Consider the following 23169-nt stretch of genomic DNA (forward strand, 5'->3'; position numbering starts at 1 on the left):
TCTGGCTGTGTAGACTTAATTAGCACCTTGAATGACATGTGTATTTTGTTAATCTCCTGATTTTTTGGCAACAGATTTTTTAATGATACAAATTATAATTTAATTTAACAAAATGTTAATTGGTTTCTCTGCTGGTTTGTAAATCCCCTGATGATGAGGGCTAAGTTTTATTCATCTTTATTTTCCCCACCGTGCCTTGCTTGTAGGAGGTGTTCTGTAAATATTCAGTACATGCTCTGGAGGAGTTTTGTGCCGATTAAATGCCATCGTATCCGTAGGTCTGCTGTAGTGCGTGCACACAGTAGTTCGGGAAAAAAAGGACATGAGTCAGAGATGAACGTTGAATCAGTCCTCAGTCCTCCTCCACATCTTCTCCCTGAGATACCTTAACTGCCCCGTGACTTCAGTTGCCACTTAATTACTGTGAGCCTCTAATCCGTACATCTGTCTTAAACCACTCTTTCAGTTTCTGTACATCTGTCTATGTGATCTCCACCCGAATGTCCTTTAGTCCTATCAAATACATTATGCTCAGATTCCTCTCTCCCTTTCTCCCTTTCGTGCTTTAGCCAATGGTGTCTCACCATCCGTCGGGCCCCCAGCCACAATCTTAGCTTCTCCTTGCCTATTGATGATGCCACTTTAGTAGTCCTCAAATAAAAACCCTTCTTTAGCCTGCACCAGTATGGCTTCGGTATGCATCCTTCTTCTCTCCCTGTCTAGAGGGAGGGCCACCTTCTTTTCACATTTCTCTTCAGTCTCTCTCGTCCACACTGTTGCTGCCAGCATTATCTTTCTAAATCACAGAGATGATCTTGTCATTTCCCTGTTTACAAGCTCATAATTTTGCACATTTTATTCCTTCTTTTTCATCTGCCAAACTTTATTCATGCTTCAAAACCCAGTTAAGTTTGCTCTCTATCTGTCGAACTTTCCTCAGCTCTTCCTGGCAAGTGCTGTCCTGTAATACTTTGTTTCATATTTCTCTTATGGCACTTCTGCATGATAGCTCATAGTGTATGTCTGTTGCGGGACCTATTGTAATGCAGTTGTTTGTTCTGACACTGTTCCTAACTAGACTGTTTTCCGTATCGATTGCCTTAATCATTTTTATACATTCAGTACCTAATGCTAGCCGAGAAATGGAAGAACAAATAGGTGGTAGTGGGAAAATTTGGTTAGTGGAAAAATTTCTGAATTAGATGTTATTTGGGACTTTGATGCATATGGAAATTTCTCAGACCATGTCTGTATGTTGAAGTGTCTAGTTGTGTTCTCCTCCTCCTTCTGCAGGTGTCCTTGGGTTTCCTAAGCTGAGTTTTTGGAAATGAAATTTTGACAGTTGAATCACTTAAAATGCCCTCTGACAAGGGCTTGTATTTCCTTTTATAAAGACTTACCACTCTTAGTATTAGGAATAATTGCTGTCTAATGTATTGCAAGACTTATGGGTCAGACCAGTAATCCATTAGTTCAGTTCACTAATCTTGTTGTGTTTTTTTTGTTGTTGTTGTTTTAGTTTTATTTATTTATTTTTGAGAGAGAGAGGGAGAGTGAGTGTGAGCAGGGAAGGGGCAGAGAAAGAGGGAGAGAGAATTCCACACGGGCTTTGTGCTAGCTTGGGGCTTGAACTCACAAAGAGTGAGATGCTTAACAAACTGAGCCACTCAGGCGCCCCAGATCTTTTCTTTTTGTTTACTTGGTACTGGGGTCAGTTTTGTGGGAGAACATACCAATAATTTCCTTGACCTCAAAAGTCTTAAGTGTATTAAAAACAGTTACAGACATAATACATTGTATAAGAGGTTTCTCAACAGGCAAGAAGAATCAGCACTTCATTGTGTTAATTATAATAACTTTTTAATGTTTTGTTTATTTTTGAGAAAGAGAGACAGAGTACGAGCAGGGGAAGGGCAGAGAGAGAGGCAGACACAGAATCCGAAGCAGGCTCCAGGCTCTGAGCTGTCAGCACAGCTCGAACCCACGAACCACGAGATCATGACATGAGCCAAAGTTGGATGCCTAACCAACTGAGCCACCCAGGCACCCCTAATTATAATAACTTGTTAATGTTTATTTATTTTTGAGAGAGAGAGACTCTCTTCCCATTTGAGAGTGTTCATTCTTAATATACTAGTCCTTTCCCCTCACTTTCCTACACGTTTCCCAGAGTGGCTGGGCTCTTGGTGCCTCAGCTCCTTTTCTCCTCAAAGTCCTTCTTTTGGTTTCCTGTTATGACTCAGTGAAACCCAAATCCAGGGAGACCGTTAATCTGCAGTGTGATCTGGCCCTTACCTGTCACTCTTCAAACTCATTCCAAGCCACCTTGCCCCACTAACTTTACTGTGTCCTGATTCTCTTTGGTACCAGCTAATTCTTCCTTGCTGGCCCCACAGAGATGTAGGGACTTTTGTATATAATTTTCCCTCTCCCTGCTCTATCCCTTTTGTTTCTCCTTAATCTAAGTAACTTTACTCAGCTTTTAAATTTTCATATGTTTTAAGATCTTAGCAAGGATTACCTCTTCATAGAGACTTTCCCTGATGACCCTTTCCAAAATAAGTCTCCCCTTTATTCTCTATTAGGATCCTGTGCATTTCCTCCATAGTAATTATTTGTATTACTTTGTTCGATGTTCCTCTTGTCCTGACCCTCCAATTTTAGCCCCAGACGGGAGGAGATCATGACAGTTCAGAAACCATTGTATGCAAATAGCTATATATTTTCTGCTTATAGAACTATTTATAATTAGATTAATATATGGGAAATGAATTTGATAGCAGGGAATAAGACTTGTTTTAATTTCAGACATTGTCTTAAATTCATGATGACCTTCCCTATTAACCAGTTAACGTTTAATGTTTTATAACAATTCGTTACCATATTTGCATTAATAGCGATAAAATGCAAGACTTCAGTGTAGCTAAAGCATATCTGAATGATAAACTTCTGAAAACATTTTGTGGGTAAAATTTACATACTGTAAAATACACACATCTTAAAGTGTACACTTCAATGACTTTTGATAAATGTATGTACCTGTGTAACCACTATCCCAACTACGATCTAGTACATTTCTGGGGCACCTAGGTGGCTCAGTCGGTTAAGGGTCCGACTTTGGCTCAGGTCATGATCTCGCGAGTCGTGAGTTTGAGCCCCACATCAGGCTCTGTGCTGACAGCTCAGAGCCTGGAGCCTGCTTTGGAGTCTGTGTCTCCCTCTCTTTCTGCCCCATCCCAGCTCGCACTCTGTCTCTCAAAAATGAATAAACGTTAAAAAAAAAAAAGATATAGAACATTTCTATCACTCCCAGAAAGCTCCCTTGCAGTCAGTCCTTACCCCCTATAGGCAAGCACTGTTCTGATTTCTTGGACTAGTGATTAATTTTGCCTCTTCTTAAGCTACATTTAAATGGAACCATACAGTATACACTATTTTATGTCTGCTGACTTTCACTTAAATCGTGTCTTTGAGGGTTTGTTTGTTTGTTTTTTCTGTTGGTTGTATGTTCATTCTTTTTCATTGCGGAACAGTATTCCATTGTGTGGATTGCTCATAACTTGTTTATCCATCCTTTTGTTGATGAACATTTAGGCTGTTTCAGTTTGGGGCTATTGTGAATAAAACCGTTAAAAACCTCCTTCTATAAGTCTTTCTTATGTGTGGATAATGTGTTTTTACTTCCCTTGGCCAATACTTGGGAATGGAATTGCTGGGTTATAGGGAGGTTTTGGGTTTTTTTTTAATGTTTTTGTTTTTTGTTTTTTTGTTTAATTTTTAAGACAGAGAGAGACAGAGCATGAGCGGGGAGGGGCAGAGAGAGAGGGAGACACAGAATTGGAAGCAGGCTCCAGGCTCTGAGCTGTCGGCACAGAGCCTGATGCAGAGCTCGAACTCACAAACTGTGAGATCATGACCTGAGCTGAAGTCGGACGCTTAACCAACTGAGCCACCCGGGTGCCCCTAGGGAGGTTTATTTTTAACTTGATAAGAAACCTTCACCAGAAATGTATGGAATCTCCAGTTGCTCTACAGCCTTACCAACATTTAGTATTGCCAGTCGTTTAAATTTTAGCTATCCTGGTGGATGTGAGATGTTATTTCATTAATTTGCATTAATTCATTAATTTTAAGTCTTTTTTCCCATTTCAAGTTTATTCAAGTCTTTTGCGTACTTTTTATTGCCTATATTTTATCTTTTTATTTCTGGTGTTTAATTCCTTCTGTATTATAGATACAAGTTCCTTGCCAGATATTTGTTTTGCAAATATTGCTTCCCAGCTTGTGTTTCCAGTGTTTGGACCTCCTATAATATATTACTTGTACTTATTTTTCAGAATAACTGGATCTATTACTTTAATTTTAGAGGTATTTCACCTGAATCCATATTTAAGCCTATTATTTGAAAATATAACCAACATACTGTTTAGATACAAGTTCATCTTTATGAAATGCTATATATGCAATGTTATAATTTTTGCTTCACATAGTTATCTTTTAGGTCAAAGAAGAAAAGATAGTCTTTTGTATTTACCTACATATAGATCATTTCTGGTATTCTTCATTGCTCCCTGTGGATCTGAGATTCATCTGATGTCATTTCCCTTCAGCCTGAAGAATTTCCTTTAGCATTATTTTTAGTGCAGATCTGGTGATGAATTATGTTTTTGTTTACCTGAAAATGTTTTTATTTTATCCTCATTTTTATAAAAAAGCTTTATTGAAATATACATATGATAACACTCTGCTAGTTTAAGTGTACAATTCAGTTATTTTTAGTATATTTACAGAGTTGTGTAGTCATCACCATAGTTTTATTTCCTTAAGTTTTTATTTAAGTTCCAGTTAGTTGACATACAGTGTAACGCTAATTTCAAGTCTATAATTTAGTGATTCAAGACTTCCATACAACACCCAGTTCTCATCACAGGTGCCCTCCTTAATCCCCATCACCCATTTCCCCCATCCCCCTACCAGCCTCCCCTTCGGTAACTACCAGTTTATTCTCTGTAGTTAAGAGTCTGTTTCTTGGTCTGCCTCTCTCTTCCCTTCCCCTACCATCTTCTGACCACAGTCTAATTTTAGAACCTTGTGCCCATTAGCAATGACTCCCTATTCCACTCCCCCCACTGTCACTAGGCAACCACAAATTTACTTCCTGTCTATAAATTTGCTTCATCTGGACATTTCATAGACATGGAATTATACAATATGTGGTCTTATGTCTTTTACTTAGCATAATGTTTTTGAGGTTCCTTCATGTTGTCGCACATATCAGTGCTTCATTCCTTCTTATTGCTGAATTTGTATCCAGTGTATGATACTGCCACATTTTATGTGCATATCCGTCAGCTGATGCATGTTGGATTGCTACTTCTTGGCTATTTTTTTTCAAGTTTATTTATTTTGAGAGAGAGAGAGAGAGAGCGGTGCACATGAGTAGGGATGGAGCAGAGAAAGAAGGAGAGAGACTCTTAAGCAAGCTCCACACTGAGCGTGGAGCCCAACACTGGACTTGATCTCACAACAGTGAGATCATCACCTGAGCTGAAATAAAGAAACCGACTGAGTCACCCACGCGCCCCCAAGTATTTCTTTTTATTTCTGATTTTCAGCAGTTTGATCGTGATGTTTTCCGTGTTTAAACTCCTTGGAGTTTGCTGAGCTTTCTGGATTTATAAGTTAATATTTTTCACCAAATTTGGGAAGTTCTCAGCCATTATTTCTTCAAATATTCTTGTCTTCCTCATTCTATCTTTTTCTGGGACCCCATTAAACACAGATTGGGTCCACTACTAGTGTTCCTCAGTTCGTTGAGGCTCTGTTCATTGTTTTCCCCTCAGTTTAGAAAAAAAAAAAATCCATGTTCTTTAGGTTGGATAATTTCTTTTGATCTTTCTTCAAGTTTACCACCTTTTTTTTTTTCCTGTCTCTAATCTTTTAAGCCCATTTAGTGAATTTAAATTTTCAACTATTAAAATGTTCAGTTCTAGAGTTTACATTAAAAAGTATCTCTTTCTCCACTGAGATCTCCATCAGTTTAGTTATTTACACCATGCTCCTTTAAGTCTTTGAATGTGTTTATATTGGCAGCTTTAAAGTCTTTGTCTGATGGGGTGCCTGGGTGGCCCAGTCGCTTAAGCGTCCGACTGCTGTTTTCAGCTCAGGTCCTGATCTCACAGTTGTGAGACTGAGCCCCACGTTGGGCTCCACGCTAAGCATGGAGCCTAATTAAGACGCTTTTCCTTCTCCCTCCACCCTTCCTCTCCTCTCAAAATAAATAAAGTAAAACATTAAAAAAAAAAAAAAAGTCCTTGTCTGCTAATTTCAATACTTGAGTCATTTTGGGGTCTATTTCTATTCATTGCTTTTTTTTTTCCTTCTTGAAAACAGATCACATTTTTCCTGGCTTGTGTGACTGTCTAGTAATTTTTTTTTTTAACTACATATTGGACATTGTAGATGATACATTATAGACCCTCTCAATTCAGTTATCTTCATCTGGAGTGTCGCTTTTTGTTCTGTTGGGCAGTTAAAATACTGGCTGATCACCCTGAAATTGCAGACACTTGGTTTCACACTTAGAGAGTAATCCCAAAGTGTTTACTAATCTCTAATTTGGTGGAACTCAAACTCTAAAATACCATGCAGGGGGGGAGCATGGAAACTCTCTGTTTAGTTCTTTTTTTTTTTTTTTTTTTTTTTTTTTAACGTTTTATTTATTTTTCAGACAGGGAGAGACAGAGCATGAACAAGGGAGGGTCAGAGACAGGGCGACACAGAATCTGAAACAGGCTCCAGGCTCTGAGCTGTCAGCACAGAGCCCGACGCGGGGCTTGAACTCACGGACCTCGAGATCATGACCTGAGCCGAAGTCGGCCGCTTAACCGACTGAGCCACCCAGGCGCCCCTCTGTTTAGTTCTTTTAGCCTTACAGCTATTTTTTTCTGCTGAGTTTCTTGGAGTTTCCTTCATGCATGTGCTGTTTGGGGATTAGCCAGGTATTTAAAGAAAGTTTATATTAAAGTGTTTGGGGCTTCTTCCTGTGACTCGCCCCTTTCTAAGATTTCCTCTTTCAGTTCCCAGCTGCTCTAATAATCCTAAACTCCGTCCTCTGATACCTCAAGCCAAAAAGACTGTGGCATTTTTGCTCAGGTTTTAGCCATGATGTACCACAGAGATCACTGGGGTGGGAGTGGGGGGACTAGGGGTTCTTCAGGGGGAGAAGCTGCATAAAAGTGGATCTTACCGTGTTTTCTTTCCTGGGTTAAATTGCCTCCAGTTTCTGCCCGCTTTTCAGCACTCTTCAGTACTTTCAAATAGTTGTGGGTTTTTCCCCCTGTCTTTTTGGAATTTAAGGTGTTCCTGGATCACCTCATCTAAACGTACTCTTCTTGAAAATTCTCACAACATGTCGTATGTACCCTTATAGTTCTTTATGCACATGATTTGTCTCCTTCCAGTTATCGATTGCTGCATTCTTGACAACTCCAAAACTTAGTAGTTTAAAGTAGCCATTTTATTCTGCTTATGGTTTCTGTGGGTCAGGAATTGGCAAAGGGCAGAGCCAGGATGGTGTGTCTGCACCGTATACCTGGGGCTTCGTAAAGCGTAAAGTCTGGGAGTAATGCAGTAGCCGGAACGTGAGTCACCCAGAAGTGGCTGCTCACACACCTGGCAGTCGATGCCAGCTGGTGTCTGGGAACTGTGGGCCTGAATCCCTATACACGCTCTCCTCACAGCATCGTGACCTTGGACGCTTTACATGGCAACTCAGAGCTCTGGTGTTAGTGTTCTAGAAAATGAGCTACAAACTGCACTCACTGCCTTTTATTATCTACTCCTAGAAGCTGTATGGCAGAAGCGACCCAGTATCACTTCCTCTACTCTGTTGGTCCACCCGTTTTTATTGGTGGCCCAAACTCAAGGGGAGGGACATAGATTCACTTCTCAGTGAAGTGGAAGCGTCAGAGAACTTGGCAGACGTGTTTCAAAACCATCAGACTCATTTCGTAAATAGTAGGCTCCCCCTTGTGTCCCAACACAGTCCTCCGTACATGACCATAGGTATTCATTGAAGTATTTAATTTTTTTTTTTGTAACCGTAGGTTTGGACAGAAAGCAAATTTGTGTTCAGAGCTTTAAGAAAGGAAAAGATATTTCACTACGTAAAAACATTTTCTTCGATTGATTTTTTTTTTTGTCTTTTTATTTGTAGAATACAGAGTTTAATGAAAAATCCATGCTTACGGGGTGAACATGGCAGGCTTCCTAGATAACTTCCGTTGGCCAGAATGTGAATGTATTGACTGGAGTGAGAGAAGAAATGCCGTGGCTTCTGTGGTGGCGGGTGTACTGGTAAGTAAAAAGCGTGGTTGGTGACATTTCTGCTTCATTTTTGGCCCTGAAAATTAATGTCGCTTCCTTTGGGCCCTGAATACCCTTTCAGAACTATTTATTTCACTATTATTTTGTATCAATAATTAATTCGAGTTCTAGATATTAGTGAACAAAACATGGTAGGCCCTGGGTTCATTTGATTTTATAAATTTGTTAAACTTGGTACCTTTTCTTCAAGTGATAATACAATTATTGTAGGCAGTAGCATTTTTAAGTTAATGATACAAGATGTATACGTCCTTGAAGCTCGTCAGGCTCGGAGAATTTGATAACCAAATAGTGTCGTGACTCACTGAGGTTCAGGATGTGTAGACAGCAGTAAGGACCTGGGGCCGAGCCAGAAGCCCTGCAGTGCTTTAGGGAGGGGGCACCAGCTCCTTGTCCCCAGCTGCAGCACCGACGGAGAGTGAGAGGAAGAAATTTGTGGAAGAAACTCTTGCCCAATTTTCTTCCAACAGTTTTTCTTTCTCAACTTAAAAAAAAATTTTTTTAAGGTTTATTTATTTTTGAGAGAGAGAGAGAGAGGGAGGGCGAGCCTGAGCAGGGGAAGGGCAGAGAGAGAGGGGGACACAGAATCCAAAGCAGGCTCCAGGCTCCGAGCTGTCAGCACAGAGCCCGACGCGGGGTTCGAACCCACGAACCATGAGATCGTGACCTGAGCCGAAGTCGGACGCTTAACTGACTGAGCCACCCAGGTGCCCCTCAACTTTTTATTATAAAAAACATCGAGCATGTACGGTAAACAAGAATAGGGAGAATAGTAAAAGAGCCCTGCTCAACCCACGTACTTAACCATCCAGCTTCAAAGACTATCCCCACCGGTCTTGCTTCAGCATTCCATCAATCACGCCCTGCCCTCACCGAATTTCTGAAGCAAATTTCAGTATCGACTACATTTTTAAAAATTTATCTCTTCCAGTATACGGTTCTTCACCTGAAGTCCAATAGAAAAAAAAAAATAATAACCCAGAGCAGGAAGTAAAGATAACTGTGATGCTTCTAAGTCTTTTCTTGCACTTTATGGTCGTGTTCCCTGCAAGTAATTTGTCTGTGGAATTCTTTAGCAACTTCTCTAAGTCTTTTCAGCGTAGCTTACATAGAAACATCACATTTGACCTACTCCTTCCTGTTCAGTCAGTTACACGGTATTTAACGAGAGTACATGATTGGTTAAAATGATAGAGGCTTAAATAGTTCTGGAGACATGATAACTGACCCTTGGTAAGCACACAGCTCATTTGTGGAAGCAAAAGAGTGCGGGCATATTTAAAAGGAATGTTTTCTAGAGAGAATGAGACATGTCAGGTAATCAGGATCTGGTTAGCTAGAGGTTAGTTAAGAGAGCTTCCGTGCACAGAATTATGGGGGATGAAAGAAGCAGATAATTCGTCCCATGTAACAATTTTTTGCTTTATCTTGCACTGAGAGAACTTCAGAATCTTACGCAGATTTGATTAGGTAACTTCACCTCATATGCTACCAAGAGTAAGTAAACAAGTGATTCTTATTTTTTCTACTTGAACACCCAGAGCTCAATCTAGAAATATTGTATGGTCTGTAGAAATACAGGAATGTTAAAGAGCAAGTATCATGCCAAGCCAAAGGATTAGCGTTAGTCTAATGCCTTGGACTCTTTTGCAAGTTTTTTACAGGTTGGTGGATAATGATTGACGCTGCTGTGGTGTACCCGAAGCCAGAGCAGTTGAACCACGCCTTTCACACATGTGGCGTGTTTTCCACATTGGCTTTCTTCATGTAAGTATGAAGTTAATTCTCAATTCAAGATCATTTTCCTAAAAACATTTTTTCCTTATAGTTTACTGCTATCTGGGATAACCTTTTAATTTAATCGATGGCGACGAATCCATCTTTAACATAAAGATATATATTTTTTCCCCATTGTATTAAGATTTTTTTGTCGAGAATGAGTGTTGGATTTAATCACTATCATTTTAGCACCCATAAAGGTTATAGTGTGATTTTTCTCCTTATAATGTTGTTAAACTGGTCAATTAGTACTTATCAGTACCAAGAATATTTTTTATATTTGAGTATCTGAATATCCGGGTGCTTCTTATAGTCAGTGGTATCTTATAATTACAGTTGACCATCTTTTTTTTCTTGGTGGTGAAAAAAAATAATCGTGCATCTTAAAAGATGAGTGGCATCTTAGATGTAATAAAAAATGTTACATTTCTAGATTTTTTCATAGTGGATCATTCTTGAATATTGTAACACGTGCAACTTTTAACATGGAGTATAATTTTTTTTTAATGTGTTGCTTACCTGTGTTGGCCAGTAGCTGGGGGAAAGGCAGGATGGGCCTCCAATGAGACTGCTCTATGGCTTTTCTTTTTTATTAAATCATTTGTGGGTTTATCTGTTAAATCTCACTTCATGAAAGAGTTTGGAAACTTTCCGTGGATGTCTTTTATTAATTTTTAAAACTATGTTAAGATTATATAATTTCCTTATACTGTGAGGAGTTATAAAAGTTAAATTGCTGAAGATGGAAATACTTGCATCCGGTAAAGATGCTAAGAAAAGGCTACATTTCTACTATAAACACACCTTACTCTAACAAAAATGTCAAGAGAAGCTGAATAAAGTGGGCCTACTAATTACAGATAGACCAAATGTCTGAGTTTGAGAAATGGTTCAGAGAACATCACTTGACTTTTAACACAGAAACTCAACTCTTGATTATAATGAGAACCTTAAACTATGACTCACACTGAGTCATTCATGTATAAATTAAAATAGTCAAAGAAATCAGAAAATTGGCCCCTCTTTCGTAATCTCTGGAGACAAATGATAGTAATCTCTAAAAATTAAGTCTGTCTTCTGGGTGTAGTTTAGGTAAATACGAGGCATGTAACATTTCTCTCCGCTAGGCTATTCATGAAGTTAAAAGATATGTTCAGTTATTCAGGTAGTGACTTTAAGCAGGAAATGTCTCTCTTCTAAATGAATGTAAATATCTGTGAATATACTAGCAGCATGAAAGCTTATTAGGTGATTTTGTGTTGTTCCAGGATAAATGCTGTGTCCAATGCTCAGGTGAGAGGTGACAGCTATGAAAGCGGCTGTTTAGGAAGAACAGGTAAAGGCCCTTCGAGTCGTCAATGTATGTTGGCAGAAGAGGGATTTATTAGCAGAAAAGAGCAGTCTCTTTATATAGGACTAGTTATGATTATACAGAAGGTTTTTAATTCGCTTTGAAAAAAAGCTTGTGTTATTTAAATCCTTAACAAAGTTCAAGTTACTGCCAGAAGTACTATTTTAGTCATGTTTACTGAATAAATGTTCACACGAATAAAACGTTATTATTTAAAATCAATGGCTCTTGGATTCCAGGTTACTCTTCCTGAAAAGCTAATGATGGCTTGGGGGTTTAATTAATCAGTTAATCAATTTAGTCCTATAATTACGTAGAAGTTCACCTAGTTTAGTTTGCCAGGCTGTTAGTTTCTCTAGCCAGTAGAAAGGTAATGTTCCTTTTTTCTCTTTCCGGGTGTGGCTTAACCCCTTTCAGTCTTTTGTTTGTTTTTAAAATCGTCATTCAGTTAATTGTTACAGCAGGTGTATGCATATATGTGACTGCCTTTGATGTGCACAATATACGTTAGGTTAACAGTATTTCCAGTGTTACGCATTCTTAGGACGGAGCTGCAGAAATGAGCGAAATCATAAAGCCTGTTCTTCATGCAGGTGCTCGTGTTTGGCTGTTCATTGGTTTCATGTTGATGTTTGGGTCACTTATTGCTTCCATGTGGATTCTTTTTGGTGCATATGTTACCCAAAGTAAGTATTTCTTCCTCCTTTATTTCATAGAGATTCAGATAGGTCTTTTTTATTTTTTTAATTTTTTTTTTTTTTTACATTTATTTATTGTTGAGAGACAGAGTGAGACAAAGCGTGAGTCGGGAAGGGGCAGAGAGACAAGGAGACACAGAATCCAAAGCAGGCTCCAGGCTCTGAGCAAGCAGTCAGCCCCGAGCCTGATGCGGGGCTCGAAACCACGAACCGTGAGATCATGACCTGAGCCGAAGTCGGACGCTCAACCGACTGAGCCACCCAGGCGCCCCCAGATATGTCTTTTATGTTTGGCTTAGTCTGTTAACTCTTCCTGGAGTAAAATTTAGTGTAACTATTCACTTAGCTTGAAGATATGACTGTGTGAAGATACAGAAGTTGTTGGGTAAAGTGTGAAACCTGTACAGGTCCGCAGTCCCTTATACACAATTCTAAAATCCACAGAGTGCTGAAAGTCAAGGCTTTTTATGACCTTGGCAGCAAAACCCGACCTAAGTTGACAGGGTCTCCTTATGGTTTCATTCCATTGAATAAGTATTCAGATGTTTTCTTGCGGGAATGTGGTTCTATTTGATTGTGGATACTGGTCCAAACAGAGCCGGGGGGCTGTGTGATATTTATGCCCCATGTTACCATTCTTAAATGTGAAAAAATTTGAATTCCAAAACATACCTTGTCTCAAGTATTTCAGATAAGGGGTGTGAACCCCAGTATCAGCCGCAATGTTTCAGTCATAGGTACAAGGGAGTGTTTTAGGGGCGAGCCTGAAAACCTGTGTGTGGTCTTCATGAAGAAACATTCATGCTCGCTCCACCCAGGTGTTCTGTTTTCTGGCTACTCCTGGCACCACAGCTTTCCTTTAGGGTGGAGTTGAAAGGCAGGACCCAGTTTCAGCACGGGCTTCTAGAAGCATCAGAACAACCTGTTTCACTGGCTCTCTCCCCTCACTCCAAAGACGAGAATCTGTTTCAGATAACACGTAACACTTAACGTGTCTTCTGATCTTCTGATCCCTGTCCCTCTGGAATCTATTACTCTGCTGAACTATCACATCTCCTTGTCCTTACCCACAGCCAACCTTTTAATACTCTTGATAGGACCCCTTAAGTCTCATAGTTTGATCTTTGGAAATCTTTGTCTTTCACTTGGCACAAAATAAGTCAGTACAAGAGAATAGTGGTTAACTGATGTTTAAATAATACCACTCATGAAATATATCTAAAAGGTGTTATTTTAGTTAATTAAAAATGCTAATGGAGTACGCAGTTCTAGTATGAATCTCATGTGAAGGAAAGCACTTTTTTAAAAACAGCTTTATTGAGGTATAATTTGCATATCAAGTAATTTACCCACTTAAAGTATGTTTCAGTGTTTTTAGTATAGAATTGTGCTGTCATTACATAATTCAATTTTAGAACATTTTTATCACTCCAAAAAGAAGCCCCTCACCCATTAGCAGTCACTCCCCATTACCTTCTCCACCAGCCCTGCAACCACTCGTCTACTTTCTGTATTTGTAGATTTGCCTGTGTCATATAAATGGAATCATATAGGGAAGTGTGTTTTAAGTTCACTTTATCCCTGACTCTAAGTGATATTAGTGATTTCCTTGGAAAGCCTACTTAGTTACTTCAAGCAACAGGTGAAACTTGACAGTTTCTACTGTGAAGATATGCAAAAATCGTAACTTCTGGAAGGTGTTTCGGGAAGTACTAAGTTTGTAAAGGTTGTGCCCTTGTTGATCGTATCTTAGTTTTTATTTTATTATTTTTTTAATGTCTATTTATTATTTTTGAGACAGAGAGACAGATCATGAGCCGGGGAGGGGCAGAGAGAGAGACACACACACAGAATCCGAAGCAGGCTCCAGGCTCCGAGCTGTCAGCACAGAACCCGACGTGGGGCTCAAACTCTCGAACCACGGGATCATGACCTGAGCCGAAGTCAGATGCTTTAACTGACTGTCACCCAGGTGGCCCAATTCAGTCTTAATTTTTAAAGGATTAGTACACATTGAGGCGTGGCTCAGTCGGTTGGGTGTCCAACCTCGGCTCAGGTCATGATCTCACGGCTCGTGAGTTTGAGCCCCATGTCGGGCACTGTGCTGACAATTTGGAGCGTGCTTCAGATTCTGTGTCTCCCTCTCTCTGTCCCTCTCCCTCTCGTGCTCTGTTTCTCTCTCTCAATAATAAATAAACATTTAAAAAAATTTTTAAAAAGATAACTAGTGCACATTGAGAAATTTCTCAGTTATGGATCTTATCTTTCTATTTCTACGGCAGTGTGCATTATATGTACTTTTCTGTTTATAAACTGAATATGCTTTTACTTCAGAGAGCATTTCTAACCCATGTTTCAGATCTTTTGCCATACAGCTTTTCTTGAACTATTACTAATCATAATAGCTGCTAACATTTATATAGCACTTTCTGGGCCAGGTACTGTTCTAAGCACTATACATGGTCACACATTTCTCACACTCTGTGGGGTAGGTGCTGTTAAAATGCCCATTTTACAGATGAGGACATTAAGGTATATCAAAGGTAACTAGTTTGCCCATGGTCATACATTTAGTCGCTGGTAGGGTCAGGATTCACATCCAGGGATCTGGCTCAGACTTGGAGCTCTCGACCATGCTGCTGTATTTTTTGCTATGATATTGAAAGCTAAAAATTGAAGGTTTTTCCATCAATTCTCATATTTTTAATCAAGAGTTACAGTTTCATAAAAGTTAAAAATCCACAAAACTTCAAGTAATTTTCAATTTTTTTTCTCTTCCTTTGAAGATAGTAGCTGTTTCCTCCAGAGGAGATCCAGTGAAAGAACAGAATGATGAATTATAATGTTTTTATATCTTTTTATATATTTTTATAGCATTTTGTATCTGTCATATTTGCACAATAAAACTCCTGAATTCATGAAAGAAAATAAGTGTACAAGATCATCAAGAATTTAATGTGTATCTTTCTAGCATTTGGTATTTCTATAGTCTCCCACCTTATCCACAGGGGTCAGGTTCCAAGACCCCCTGAAACTGTGGATAAGACTGAACCCTGAATATACTATGATTTTCCTATATTTAAGTACCTATGATAAAATTTATAAATTAGACACAGTAAGAGATTAACCACAGTAACTAATAATAAAATGGAACAGTTATAACAGTATATTGTAACAGGTTATGTGAATGTAGTTTCTCTCTTAAAACCTCCTGTACTAGTCCCCCTTCTTGTTCTTGTGACAATGGGAGATGATAAAATGTCTATGTGACAAGATGAAAGGAGGGGAATGACATAGACATTGTGACCTAGTGTTAGGCGACTGTTGACCTGATGATAAGTCAGAGGGAGGACCATCTGCTTCTGGATGACAGCTGACCGTGGGAAGCAAACCCGCAGCTAGGGGAGAGCACGGTATTGACCTTGGAAAGTAAAGGGACGAGCCGCTGCTTCCCTAGCACTTGTGGTGAAGCTCAAACCATGGCAGTTACTTTGGGTGAAAGAGAAAACCTATTAAGTTCACGGTCCGTTATCCACAGTGAGAACAATCCTTTGTTTTGGGAGAATGAGATTGGCATTCTCCTACTTCAGTTTCATTATAGGTTTCTTAGAGTTGATGAATGAGAGCTGTATTTTATACTATACAGAGTACGTCATTATGAACGGCACAGATGCTTTGTTACTGCCGTTCGCCTTTTGTAATCTCCTAACCCGTTTTACTTTGAATGTGCAGATACGGATGTTTATCCAGGACTAGCTGTGTTTTTTCAAAATGCACTTATATTTTTTAGGTAAGTTGCCTAATTTCTTGATCACACCTAAAACATTGAGAGAAATGTCACGTCATTTTAAGAGCAACATACAGAATGGAACACATATAATCCCTTGAATCAATTACAGTGTATAGAACTTTTAAAAGGTGACAATTCCACTGTTGTCTAAGGGCCTACATAAAACCATTTAATTGGGGTCCTGCTATGAGCAGAGAGCTCAGATGGATGATTTATATATGTTGCTTTTGTAATTCCCACTTAAGTGTCTTAAATACTTAATACTTACGGACCAGGTGGTGTTCCTGTTTTATGGATGAGGAAATAAGGCTCAGAGCTTACTGGACACCCAGCTAGTAACAGCAAAGCCGGGATTTGAACCCAGACTACTGCTTCCACAGCCTGTTAAAAAAAAACGTATCAAGAATCGTTATTAGAAAAAGAAAAACAGGGGCACCTAGGTGGCTCAGTCAAGCATCTTACTCCTGATTTTGGCTCAGGTCATGATCTCATGGTTCCTGAGATCGAGCCCTGTGTCAGGCTCTGCACTGGAGTTCTCTCTCTCCCTCTCTCTGCTCCTCCCCACTCGTGCTTGCGTGCTCGCTCACTCTCTCAAAAGAAATAAACTTAGAAAAACAGCAAGAAATCAGAATTAATACATATCATGCATGTCATATACAAAACCTGGTCAGGAGATTGGATTTTTTTTAATTAAGTTTTTAAAATAACTAAAAGTAAATATAAAAATAAAACAATATTAAAAGTATTTTTTAGGGGCACTCTTCTAAAAACAAACCCTAAAATGAAGCTCAGATCCTGTGCATTTCAGAACAAATGTCTCTTAAGGTAAGATAGGTATTTTAGGCATCATTTATAAATTTATCCCCCCCCCCACCACCACCTGCCAAAATCATGAAGATCTGAGCCTTGAAGTCCTTGAAGGACTTTCTGTCACTGTTTTTAAGGAATCTGATTATGCTGTGCTGTGATGTAGTTTTCTTCGTATTTATTCTGTTGGAGTTCGTTGAGTTTCTTGGATCTGTGGGTTTCGTGTTCATCAAATTTGCATTCAGCCATGGTTTCTTCAGAGATTTTTTTCTGTCCATCCCATTCTCCTTGGATTCCAGGCACATGTAGGTTGGGCTGCTCGAGTCGTCCCACACTCACTAATGCTTAGGGGTTTTTGTTTTTGTTTTCTTTCTGTGTTTCATTTGGGTTACTTTCTGTTGTTAATCTTGAAGTTCACTAATCTCTTCTGCAGTGTCTACTCCTCCCATCCATTCAGTGGATCTTTCGTCTCAGACATGTGTTTGTCGTCTCCATTAGCTTGATTTTCCGGATTTCTTCTTCACATGCTCATGCTCTCCTTCACCTCCTTTAACATACGAAGTATGTTTATATCTATTTCTTTTTTTAAAATTTGTTTAATGTTTATTTTTCAGAGAGAGAGAGGCAGAGACAGAGGGAGACACAGAAACCAAAGCAGGCTCCAGGCTCTGAGCTGTCAGCACAGAGCCCGATGTGGGGCTCGAACTCACGAACCGTGAGATCATGACCTGAGCCGAAGTCAGACGCTCAACCCACTGAGCTGAGCCACCCAGGTGCCCCTGTTTATATCTTATTTCAATGGTCATCTCCTTGTGTCAGTTCTCAGTCTGTTCCTATTGATTATTTCTACTTTCTCTTCATTTTGGGTCTTTTTCCTCCTGTTTGCTTCTTCGCATACAGCTGGTCGGGGGCTGGATATTTTGGCATCCCTTTAAATATTTTTGAGCTTTGTCCTGGGTGCAGTTAGGTCACGTGGAAACAGTTTGACCCTTTGGAGTCTTGCTTTTGTAAGCTTTGGTGGGCAGAACGAGAGCAGCCCCAGTCTAGGATTGATTTGTCCCCTCACTAAGGCAATACATTTCATGCTCCATGTATTGTGAAGCTGTCCACTCTGCTTAGGAGATTGGAACGTCTTCCCAGCCCTGTGACAGCTCTGGGGGTTGTTCTTTCCCTTCTCTTGGGTCGTTTGCTCACGTTTGTCTACTGATCAGTACTCAGCAGAAGACTCCAGGGGGCCTCCTGTGCCTCTCCCCAGCTCCCTGTCTCTTCAGCTGTCTGTGCTCTGCCTCACAAACTCCAGCTCTTTGACCTCTTTGGCCTCCCTGAACTCTCAGCCCCATTTCCTCCGTTTAGGGAGATCGCCGTCCTCTGCTCTCTTACCGCGCTGTGGCCTGGACCTTCATGATTTTGCAAGATGTTTTGACAGTTTCTGCTCTCTTGTGCTGTGTTTCTTGGCACGTGACCAGCAACCTTCTGGGGATACGGTTAAGTTTTCATGGAGATGTCTCAAGGCAGTGTTTAGAGATCAAATTTAAATTCAGATTCAGCCCTTTGTGGCACATGAAAGGGCAGTTTCGGGCAAACAGAAACCTTGCCCGTGTAAAGGCCTGTGCTCATGCGGGCTGTGGCTACTGCATCAACTGTGCGTTCTGCTCAGAGCCTGGCAGGTAACCAGCCAGCCGTGTGCTTCCTCTGTGCTGGGTCTTTCTTTTCTTTCTTTCTTTCTTTCTTTCTTTCTTTCTTTCTTTCTTTCTTTCTTTCTTTCACATCCAAATTAGTTAGCATCTAGTGCAACAGTGATTTCAGGAGTAGATTCCTTAGTGCCCCTTACCCATTTAGCCCATCCCCCCTCCCACAACCCCTCTGGTAACCCTCAGTTTGTTCTTCATATTTATGAGTCTCTTCTGTTTTGTCTGCCTCCCTGTTTTTATATTCTTTTTGTTTCCCTTCCCTTAGGTTCATCTGTTTTGTCTCTTAAAGTCGTCATATGAGTGAAGTCCTATGATTTTTGTCTTTCTCTGACTGACTAGTTTCACTTAGCATAATACCCTCCCTTTCCATCCACGGAGTTGCAAATGGCAAGATTTCATTCTTTTTGATTGCTGAGTATACTCCGTTGTATATATATATATACCACATTTTCTTTATCCATTCATCCCTCGATGGACATGTGGGCTTTTTCCATACTTTGGCTATTGTCGATAGGGCTGCTATAAACATGGGGGTGCATATGTCCCTTTGAAACAGCACACCTGTATCCCGCGGATAAATGCCTAGTGGTGCAATTGCTGGGTCGTAGGGTAGTTCTATTTTTAGTTTTTTGAGGAACCTCCATACTGTTTCCCAGAGTGGCTGCACCAGCTTGCATTGCCACCAACAATGCAAAAGAGATCCTCTTTCTCCGCATCCTCGCCAACATCTGTTGCCTGAGTTGTTCATGTTAGCCATTCTGACAGGTGTGAGGTGGTATCTTATCGTTGTTTTGATTTGTATTTCCCTGATGATGAGTGACGTTGAGCGTTTTTTCATGTGTTGCTTGGCAATCTGGATGTCTTCCTTGGAGAAGTGTCTATTCGTGTCTTTTGCCCATTTCTTCACTGGATTATTTGTTTTTTGGGTGTTGAGTCTGATAAGTTCTTTGTAGATTTTGGATACTAACGCTTTATGTGATGTGTCATTTGCAAATATCTTCTCCTGTTCTGTCGGTTGCTTTTTAGTTTTGTTGATAGTTTCCTTCGTTGTGCAGAAGCTTTTTATTTTGATGGGATCCCAGTAGTTCATGTTTGCTTTTGTTTCCCTTGCCTCCAGAGACGTGTTGAGTAAGAAGTTGCTGCGGCCAAGATCAAAGAGGTTTTTGCCTGCTTTCTCCTCGAGGATTTTTTGTGATGGCTTCCTGTCTTACATTTAGGTTTTTCATCCATTTTGAGTTTATTTTTATGTCTGGTGTAAGAAAGTGGCCCAGGTTCATTCTTCTGCATGTCGCTGCCCAGTTTTCCCATGTGCTGGGTCTTTCTAAGGGCCGGAGTACAGCTCTTACGTGGCTGGCTACCCTTCCTCTGCCTCCTTTTGCCGTTGGCCCTCCACCCACTGGCCACTAACTTTTGAGGTTTCTTAAGGCTCCATTCCACGCCTCTTGTCTTTCTAGGTGAGCTCCTTCATGCTCAGGACTCCAGTTATTGCGTATATTCCGATGAGTCACAGATGGCTGTCTCCACGCCTGAACCGTGTGTTCACATTCCTACTCCTCCCCTCTTGGGTGGCTGACACTTCAAATCCAATACATCCAGCGTGCCCACAACTCACCTTATAGTCCCAGAGTGTCCCCACTGTCTGCTCCTCTCCCTTTTTCCCCTGTACTTTGCTCAGGCCGTTCCCACTCTTCGTTTAAATCTCAGCTCACTCTCCACTTTTTCAGGAAGACCTTGACCGCTCTAAAACGGTCAGCTCCTTATAATTCACTCTCTTGGTATCAGGTTCCTCGCCTTTACAGCATTTTTTTTTTTTTTTTCTGTTGGAATTTGATTATCTCCCTCAGGCTCTCAGCTCTGTTATTGCTTTGCCTTGCTTTGACTCATACGTTCCTGGCACTTAGCCAAGAGCCTGCTGCCTAGCCAGTCCTCAGGGTACAGTAATTATATGTTAAATGAACGAAGAATTACAGCGTGGCCTGTTTCAGGATTCTTCAGTTACTGTAGCTCAGGTGTGGTAGAATCCTAGCAATATAAAGGGGCCCTAATGCCTGCTACTGTAAGAAATGCCTCTTTGCCTTACAAGTTTCCTATCCAATAACTTTCCAGGTTTAATAAAGTGTAATCAAGCTTCGCCATCAAAGTCAACAAACTGCTGTACAAAACAAACACATTCAGACCCAGCACCATTGCAGTCTTTATTTTTATTTTTATTTTTATTTTTTTTAAGTTGATTTATTTTGAGAGAGAGCGAGCATGCACATGCAAGTGGGAGAGAGGCAGAGAGGGGGAGAGAGAGAGAGAGAGAGAGAGAGAGAGAGAGAGAGGGAGAATCCCAAATAGGCTCCACGCCAAGCCTGGAACTCAAGGTGGGGCTCGATCCCACGACCCTGGGGTCATGACCTGAGCTGAAATCAGCAGTCAGACGCTTGAACTACTGAGCGACGCAGGCACCCCTGCAGTCTTTATTTTTAGAAATTGATAACAGAGGAACGAGTGAGGTACCTGTCAAAGCATATTTAGAAAATGAATCCACTGTTGCTCATTCCCTGTGTTTTTTCCTCATGATTTATTTTAATATCTTTCTAGCACTCTGATCTACAAATTTGGAAGAACTGAAGAGCTGTGGACCTGAGAGCCCTTCTTAGATCAGATTTCCTTTGGTTCTGTTCTATTTGTAGATAAGTTTTTCTCTCTCAACATAATTTACACATTGCCAAATGGGATAGATTGTATATTACATATTACATGTTTTGTTTCTCTACACTTTTATGCTCTGAATTTTGAAATAGTTTTATGAAATTTGTCTTTTTTTTTTAATCACTGAATAGATTGTTAATATGTACATAATATAAAACTATATAGCTGGGATGGTATCAGTTTTTTTTTTTTTTTTTAATCCCTGAAGACTTAGACCCTGACCTGGTCACTGAGCCAGCGTTGTATCATCATGTCATCTTAGAGTTAACTGTTTTGTTTCAGTATCTTGAATTTCTGAAGACGTGCAGAAAATACAGCTCCATGTATCTGAAATAAGCACTGAACCGTTCAAAAGGGTATTTCAGCAAGTTGTAATTTATTTTGGCTTAAAAATGAGATTTTTTTTTTAAGGAAAAATGTTTGTTCTTCTGTATTAAAGAAGTGGACTTTTATATGAAGATTTTTTAAATGCCTGAAGGACTAGTTTGAAATCCTCTTTCAAAAAACAATGCCTGTAACATGACTTTATCTGAGAAAGGATAATACATGATCAGACGAGCTCAGTGTCGTACGGCCGATGGGAAAAGGCCATAAGGGAGCCCAGCGACATGCTTCTTGTAAAAACAGCTCCAGTGATCTAATGGGGTTCTCTCTTGGCAGGCTGTTATTATCCGACATTACAAAATTCAGCATCAAGCGTGACCCAACTGCAGTTTAAAAGCATGAACCATATCACAAAAACCGGAATCATTCGTCTCAAGATAAAGCTCTTCTTCCCAAAGAGAATGATTACGACCTAGTGAAAAATTAGGCCTTTCCTCCACTTAGTTACCGACTGCAAGGGTCTCTTTACGCTGGCTCTCAACTCTTCCTGCAAAATGTATCTTTAACCTCAAAGTCCACGTTCCAGTCGAAGCCTCCTTTTGCGGAGTTTGAAACGCTGCTTTTGCACCGCGGGTATTCCTCTGGGGGATGTCAAAGGGATAGCTGGGTCTTAATTGCTTTTTTGCTTTTCTTTGTTAATACAGGCTTTGTGTGGCACTTTTCTTCCTCCAGAGGGATTTTATAGCACCTTTTGTTGTAAGACAGAATAATAGTAACGGTATTAATATCAGCTCCTAACGTAAGCCTTATTTTGTTTAACCTCCCTCCTCTCTGAGAGGGCTGGCCTGTGCACAGAGTATGAAGCGGTTGTGGAATGCTGTGCCTTTGTCTAGATACCTTCTTGTTTAGTTATTTCCTCCTGTGTTACTGTCTTTTCCTCCAAATGTCAGTAAACTTTGTCTTGCTTCCGACAAATTTTAAGACTATTTGTTTCCACCCTCTTGTAACTTGTAGCAATAAATACTACTTCTCACCCATTCCAATCTTGTTTAATCAGTTGGAGAAAACGAACCATAAAAATTGGCTTGTTCCTTTTCCAGTTATTCAAGTGGATCCGGTCAAAGAAGCCGTTTCTCTTTAGAACATAAAGAGAAATACGTGATACTCATTGTTTGTAAAATGCTAGCGTGAAGGCTAACGAACAACGTGCTGGAAAATCACTGGAAAACAGTGGCAGTTTTCTTTATTTTTTTAATGTTGATTTATTTTTGAGAGAGAGAGAGTGCGAGCAGGGGAGGAGCAGAGAGAGAGGGAGACCCAGAATCCGAAGCAGCCTCCAGGCTCTGCGCTGTCAGCACAGAGCCCGACGTGGGGCTCAAACCCACACGCCGAGAGATCATGACCTGAGCCGAAGCTGGACGCTTAACTGACTGAGCCACCTAGGCGCTCCTGTTTTCTTTATTCTTGATTCTGCCATGAAGTTGTTTTGTAGTTGTGAGCAAATCATTTAATTTTCCTCTATTTGTTTACTCACTTTAAAAAAAAGGGTGGGATGATAATGTTAGTATCCACTCTTACAGATATTGTGAGTTAGAAAAGGTAGAGTCCTTCAAAATCATTTAAAAATACATGCGACTCTCTTAA

The 23169-nt window shown here is 40.2% G+C and overlaps 1 protein-coding gene across 8 annotated transcripts in view; it reads left to right on the plus strand.

Annotated features, from left to right (window-relative positions):
* TMEM50B (transmembrane protein 50B) overlaps positions 1-22564 on the plus strand; it is a 34102-nt gene extending 11538 nt beyond the window's left edge. For 3 of the 8 annotated variants that reach the window (XM_042955690.1, XM_042955692.1, XM_042955691.1), the window contains exons 2-6: positions 8219-8358; positions 10043-10155; positions 11436-11503; positions 12112-12204; positions 21862-22564. In XM_042955690.1, coding sequence (XP_042811624.1) covers positions 8260-8358; positions 10043-10155; positions 11436-11503; positions 12112-12204; positions 21862-22001 — 513 coding nt within the window. In that variant the 5' untranslated portion in view covers positions 8219-8259 and the 3' untranslated portion in view covers positions 22002-22564. Of the gene's footprint in view, positions 1-8218; positions 8359-10042; positions 10156-11435; positions 11504-12111; positions 12205-15002; positions 15929-15948; positions 16007-21090 lie in introns of those variants that run through there. The other 5 variants (XM_042955693.1, XM_042955694.1, XM_042955698.1 and 2 more) reach the window with 5 other exon arrangements.
* Positions 22565-23169: the final 605 nt, after the last annotated feature.

This window comes from Panthera leo, chromosome C2 (genome assembly GCF_018350215.1).
Source record: "Panthera leo isolate Ple1 chromosome C2, P.leo_Ple1_pat1.1, whole genome shotgun sequence".
Lineage (NCBI taxonomy): Eukaryota > Metazoa > Chordata > Mammalia > Carnivora > Felidae > Panthera > Panthera leo.